This window comes from Cherax quadricarinatus, chromosome 5, assembly GCF_038502225.1.
Source record: "Cherax quadricarinatus isolate ZL_2023a chromosome 5, ASM3850222v1, whole genome shotgun sequence".
In the NCBI taxonomy this organism is placed as follows: domain Eukaryota; kingdom Metazoa; phylum Arthropoda; class Malacostraca; order Decapoda; family Parastacidae; genus Cherax; species Cherax quadricarinatus.
In genome coordinates this window covers 4,728,673-4,735,577 of record NC_091296.1, presented here as the reverse complement: position 1 = coordinate 4,735,577, position 6,905 = coordinate 4,728,673, and the positions used below count along the sequence as shown (strand labels likewise).

Below are 6,905 nucleotides of genomic sequence, written 5' to 3'. Positions count from 1 at the left end.
GGAGGAAGAGGAAAAAGGAGGAGGAGGAGAAAGGAGGAGGAGGAGAAAGGAGGAAGAGGAAAAATTAGTAGGAGGAAAGAGGAGGAGGAAAAAGGAGGAGGAGGAAAAAGGAGGAGGAAAAAGAAGAAGGAAAAAAGAAGAAGGAAAAAAGAAAGAAAAGCAAAGTCTTGGCGTTGAATCAAAAGTCAAATTACAACTGTAATTTGTCACTAAAACTGCGTACATGAAGGGAATAGTAATAATAATGATAATAAAATAAAGGAACCCAACCCTAACAAACGTAGAAATAGAAAGACCTAAGAAATATAATCACGACATACAAAATACTCAAAAGACTGGATAGAGAAACTAGGTTCAAGCTGTTTGAAGGTCGACAGACCCTCTCCGAGACTCATTCTCAGGGTCGGCCAAATTTAAAAAAAAAAAAAATTCTTATGAAAAGATAAGAGAATCTTTTCCTGATCATAATGACACCAAAAGTATGAAATTTGATGGAAAACTTACGGAATTATGCTCTCACGAAGTTAGCGGTCTCGGTGATGTTTACGCATCAGCGATTTTTACCCACTTTCAGCCCCATTTTCAGCCAATTCCACTGTACTAGTTGACAAAAAACATAAATATGTTGCTAGAACTCCATTTTTTTCTATTGAATGAGTGCAAGAAACCACCCATTTACCATTTTCAACTATCCAGTACAGTGGTCAGAATTTAGCAATTTTGCCAATTTCACACAAATTTCAAAAGATGCCAATTTCCAAATAGGGTCCAGAATAAACAAGAAAGACATTCCTGGCACTAAAATGACATTTCCTCTGTTCATTAGTCACGTCTCAAGGCCCCTCTTACATTCTTTTGCTTTCCACTTTGAATTTTTATTCTCACAAAAAATAGAAGATTTACTGTTATGCAGACTACTGCATTAGTGTAAAAAATTGTATAAATAATATTGGCACACTTGCGAAAGAATATTAGACTCACCAGTTGACGTGTATTGGACGCTTGGCATGATTTGTTTACTTTTGAACTTTGGTAAAAATCGAACATTTCTGCTACTTTGAGCTCAATTTCAAGGTACTTTTCATTGTAAAACCAGTCAAAATCATCTCAATTTCTGTAATGTCTTCCATTCTATAAAATGAGACCAAGAAAACTAGAATACAACAATAAATACCATACGAAAATACAGTGCAAAGTCGTTGCTTTATTCCAAGAAAACGGTCAGTTTTTTTTTTTTCTCATTATGCACTGTGTGCTGCAAGATTTTTTTTATACTGTGCACACTGACCACATAGACCCATTCTTTCATATGTAGGCCTACCAGCTTTTTCCCACTAGAGTTGAGGGCGCTAGAATTTAGGCGTACTAGTACGTCAAAAACCCTGGTGTGTAAGCCGTACTAGTATGGCCGAAACCCTCAAAGGGTTAAACCCACTGAATACAATATAAAACAGGCATTTAAACAAGTACATATTGTATATTTCAGTCTCACAATGAGTGCCTATGTAGCAGTCTAAAGAGTAAGACAGAGAAGCAGTTTATATACAGTTGTGCACATCAGACAGTTAGTAAATGCAAAAGCTAAGGCTAGATGCTAGAGATTTTTTGATGGCCTTGTGTGATATTTGACTGTGATGCTGTCATAGTTGATCTTGGATTTTGTGTTTGTATAGTACAATACAAAAATGTGTGCCTCACTAGCTGGACCTTTCCATGTCAGGGTGGTTACGGACACTTGAAAATAAATCGGAAATATCTGCTCATTACTTTCACCAAGCAGTACTCCAACTTGCTTGGAGCTTGCATCAACCACCATAGCCTAGTTGGCTCTTCACCTCCTCTTTGCACTGACTATTCCTCTATTGATACTTGTAGAAGTTGTTCTCATGGGAAGAGTCTACACTTGGATCCCACACAGACTCCAGGAAAGGCAAATTATCACCTTTGGTAAACCTGTCTTTCTGTTGGCTGACAAGACATTTGAACAAATGGATTAACGCATATGGGCACCGACCCTAACTTTCTCACCCTACGGCTGCCTTAGCTGAAACAGAAGCCTGTTTACAGACAGATATGCGAGAGATTGGTATGCACTGTGCTGTACATAACTGCTTCCGTGTGTATGCCATGAATGTTGACCCATGCTATATGTACTTTCCATAAGCATAATTATTTTTCTACTGTATTGACAAAACTGCCAAAATTGGGTGAGGTTTATAAATATAATGCAATAGATCCCAGGATGTAACCTAAATTGATTTACCAAACTCTTTCTATAGTTGAGTCTTAGTATTTAACCATATTACTTCTTGATTATCTTATAATGAACTTTTTTTAGTAGTGCATAATTATATGGTACAGTATTCATGAAAACAGTAAACTTGTGTAGGTTATTAAGAGCTGTTCTTATAGTTACTAACCCCTCAAGGAAGGTTCCTTGATGTTGGTGAGGGGCTCTTGATTTAGGGAATTGGATCTGTGCTCCAGTTCCCCGAATTAAGCCTGAATGCCTTCCACATCCCCCCTCCAGGCGCTGTATAATCCTCCGGGTTTAGCGCTTCCCCCTTGATTATAATAATAATAATATAGTTACTAAAAACTAATTCAACAGATGGGGTGTGTGGCTGAAAGCAAAGGAGGTCAAGTGGCATTTGGGACAGCAGAGCATCTGCTGGACATGGCTCACACACTAGTGGATACATATGTGCCTCCTGCCAAAGGAAACCTTCATGAAACAGGTAGGTACTTGTACATTGAGGCAGAAAACAGACCCCCTCTCCCTTAACTTTACAGTAGAACCCATTTCCACGGATTCAGTTATCCATGGTTTACCCTGGCCCAAAAATAATCCTTAATTTTACTTAATAATGGTCCTAAAGTGCAAAAGTAGTGATGCTGGTATTTCTTCAAAGCCTAAGAGAAGCCATGAAATGCTTCCCATCAGTGAAAAAAAAGTGCTAATTCTAGACTTATTTTGCATAATTTATCAATTAAACTTTATCATAGGTATGTATGTAAACGAAAAATGACATGTATAGGGTTCGCTACTTGGAACATATCCCTGTGGATATGGGGGGACTACTGTACATATATGGTAGTGTAAATGAATGACTGTGAGCTGAGATGGTGGTAAGATGACACTTTCAGAAAAGTCTTTTTAAACCAATATACATCTTAACGTTTTAACAAAGATATGCAAGCATAGTACATGTCAAACTTATCAACTTGTCAGTATTGTAAAATACATTCAGAACTTTGTATAACTGCTAATAACATTACATTCCCTGCAATAAATTCAGTTTTTTGTATAGAAGGCAGAGGCGGGTCACTTGGGCTGAAGGCAGTGGCACTGACCAACAAGATACATCGACGTTTCAAGCGGCATATTCACACACAGCTAAATGTTAACTCTAAAGATGACTTGGATGATGATGATGTTATCATCACTTCTGGGCACCTGGTTAGTTCTGTTTCTGAGATTGTACTGAGCATGTTTTTAGAATGATGAAAATGCACTTCATTTAAAAAAATGACCAAGTTCAAAGTTGAGATGCTGTAATAATGAATTGATATTGGAATCACAATACATGTACAATAGCTCAAGATAAATATTTCTCAAAATTCCCTAATTATATACTTCAGCCTCTTCTGATGGGGTTATCCATGCATTGCAAATCTTGAGTTGTTTCACAGTGATTCAGTGACATGCCATGACTACTTTGTTCACATTGTTCATTTTAGAAAAATCTCACTTGACAGCTGGAGCTTGGACGACGTTCTCTATTCAGCTGGTACCTTTATATAAGCCAACAGCAGCATGTCCAGCAGGTGATGGAAGGAGCCAATGCTGTGAGGAAGCTGGTGTTGAATGGAGCAAAAACACTGTACACTGCCATGATTCACAGAGCAGGCACAGTCTGTGCATTTTTAACAAGAGACGTGGAAAGCGTAGAGAGAAGTGGTAGGGTAGGTTCAATAAAGGGTGGATTTAAAAAATCGAGTGATGTAGGGAGGGACGCTCTAGACATGTTGAATAAAGAATCAAGCAGTGTGGCTCTGGCTTGCACTTTGGTAACAAATAGAATAAATGTTGCTCACCGAGTTATGAAATGTGGATTGGATGTTGTATACACTTTGACAGTAAGGGTAACAGAAAAAACGTACAGTGGGATAACAGAAGTAGCCAGTATGGCACACACTGTGTTAAGTGGAACAGGCATAGTTCATAATATAATGAATGCAAGGATCATTGGATGCACAGTGCCCAAAAGTACCACAAAACACACAAATATTGTTCGACCAACCATCATCAGATTCCCTATCTCTGAGTATGCTTGTATGAGTTCTGTTGCTGCTCAATTGAAAAAAGACAAGGCCACTACCCAGGCTGCTCTCTGGTACTCCTGGGGTGTATCTAGAGGAATGATGGCATGGGTGGCATCAGTCATTCATTCATACATGACTGATAATTCGTCGGATCTGAAGGTACGTTTATTTGTAACTTAAAGTTGGTAATTGACACGTCATAAGATCCAGTTTTCATTGAGTGGCATGACAACCACCACAGAACTACTAATGGAAATGATGCAAGAATAGTGTTAGAAGAGGGCTTATAGTAATTCCTCCTCTTTTTGTCTAGGAACTGAATTTCACAAAAGCAGCAGCATTCCTTCTGTGGAAAAAGGAAAGTGAGGGTTGGGGGTATTTAGATTAGATCCAAGGTAGGGGAGAAGAGGTTCAATTCCTAGGATCAAAAGCCCTTTCACCAAGGCAAGGTAAATGCGGGAAAGAAGCACTTAACCCATAAAGGTATGACTCCTGATTAAAATACAACGGTACATGTATTTACAGTGATCTCGGTCAGTTTGAGTACTCTTGACCACTGCTACTTTTTTTATGGTCTACAATTTCTTTGGTGATCTATGAGCAATGTGCATATACCTGATGAAAAATGTCAATACTAGTATTTAGGCTAAGATTTTAAAAACAATGACTTAATACATACATGTATATCACTTGTATCCTACCAACACAAACCATGATTATGGGAAATTGTCTGAGAAATGCTTTCCTTTTCAGATATGTAAGGAGTTTGTCATGAGAAATTTGTAGAGACATCCATGAAGTTGGTTTATACATTACATTCAAGACTTGCAAGATCAAAATCTTGTCACTTGCTTACCAACTGTTGAGCATTTACTATTATTCCAATCTACTTTGACTTCTTGCACAGTATCTGTATTCAAAAAGGTGCCTTAATACCAGTGAAAGGCATTTGATCCAAAGAACTGGAACTAATTTTTCTCTCTCCTTGGATTCCTCTTCAAGGGGGGCTCCTTGGTGTGGTGAAGAGGCTCTTGGTCTGAGGAATTAGACCTGTTGGTCTTCTTCCTCAGACCGAACCTAATTACCCCCCATTCTCCCCTCCCCTATCCCATCCTCCCCTTTTTCCATTCCTCCTCCTCCTCCCCTCCCCTCCCTTTTGCCCTTCCTCTTTTTGGCCTTTGGGATTTCTCCCACAGGCGCGCTAGTTCCTAGGTAGGGGAAAGGACACCGGGGTCCATCCCATTCCGTTGAGGTTCTTGGCGGTGGCGTAGTTTGCCGTGGAATCTGGATCGCCTGGGGATGTCCTGATCCCTCTCCGGTATCCCAGAGTAGTTTTGGGTGTCTTTCGGGCGACGGGTGTATCTCTGGAAGCCACCTTTCAGATTCCGGGGGTGGTGGCCGAAGGAGGTATGCTTTGTGGCGGATATCCGGCCGCCCTCTCTTTTGTCCACCGAGGTAGCTCGGCAGATGTGAGGTTGCTATCCCGGATTGCTGGTTTACTGGCGTGAAGGGTAGGGTATGACACGGGTTCCATGCTGCATCTGCGCTACTAGCGGTGCTGAGGTCCTCTTGGGCGCAGAGGGAGATTTCCGGCCCTTTCATTCCTCCCCGCTCCCCCCTTTTTTTTATTCTTTTTTTATTTTTATTTTCTTTTCTTCTTTCTTTCTTTTTCTTAAAAACAAAAAGCAAAGGAGTAACCTAACCATGGAGTACCCAATCCATCAACCCACTACCCCCGGGCCCCTTCTTGATACCGCACCCCATTCTGACCCTGCCTTGTGTTTAGACCACTCTTTGGACACTCCTGATGCCCCTGTACCTCTTGCTGGTGCTGTTTCCTCGCCCGCTTCAGGTACCGGGGCTTCGACTGACTCCTTCGATTTGTCTGAACTTCGCTCTCCTTTGACTATGCTTCTGGCTTCTCCCTCTACGGTACGGCAATTTTTGAATCGCCTGCCCATTTCACGCCGGACCAACTCCGGTCCTACTCCTAAACACCAACGTCAATCTCCTGATGATGCTCCTTCGTTACCTTCCCATTCTACTCGGAAAAGACCAACACGTCAAGCACTCCCTCTCCACGCTCGGTTTCGGACCACACAATGGACTAAATTCTTTACTTTAAGACTGACTTCTTCTTCTGCCTACCTTTCTGACCATAGTATTGGCAAAGCGCTCCTGCGTCATGTTGGTAGAGATTTCATTTCATTTCATGCTCTCAAGAGCGGTATGCGCATTGTCACTGTCCAGAATGCTACCCAAGCTCATGATCTTTCTCTCCTTTCGAATATCGATACTACTCCTATCACTATTGAAAAACATCTTTCTCTCAATTCTTGTAGTGGTACTGTCATTCTGCCCCATACCATAGTCCAACAGAATTTCCAGTCATGTGGCAATGACATTCTTGAACAGCTGGAACTCCAGGATCTCCCAATCCTCAAAGTAGACACTTATGTCCTTCCTGCCCGGGGGCAGAGACGTTACCCTTGCAATGTGGCTCGTTTAACTTTTGACAGCCGAGAACTCCCGTCCTCTGTATGTCGCGGGACATTGGTTACAAGTTCGAAAGGTGATAC

General features: G+C 41.0%; 1 protein-coding gene across 1 annotated transcript in view; it reads left to right on the top strand.

Moving 5' to 3' along the window:
• LOC128684920 (zinc finger MYM-type protein 1-like) overlaps positions 1-5,217 on the top strand; it is a 105,287-nt gene extending 100,070 nt beyond the window's left edge. Inside the window, exons 5-8 of the mRNA XM_053771279.2 lie at positions 2,612-2,738; positions 3,312-3,460; positions 3,760-4,485; positions 5,080-5,217. Of these exons, the coding sequence (XP_053627254.1) occupies positions 2,612-2,738; positions 3,312-3,460; positions 3,760-4,485; positions 5,080-5,112 (1,035 nt within the window). The 3' untranslated portion in view covers positions 5,113-5,217. The remainder of the gene's footprint in view (positions 1-2,611; positions 2,739-3,311; positions 3,461-3,759; positions 4,486-5,079) is intronic.
• Positions 5,218-6,905: the final 1,688 nt, after the last annotated feature.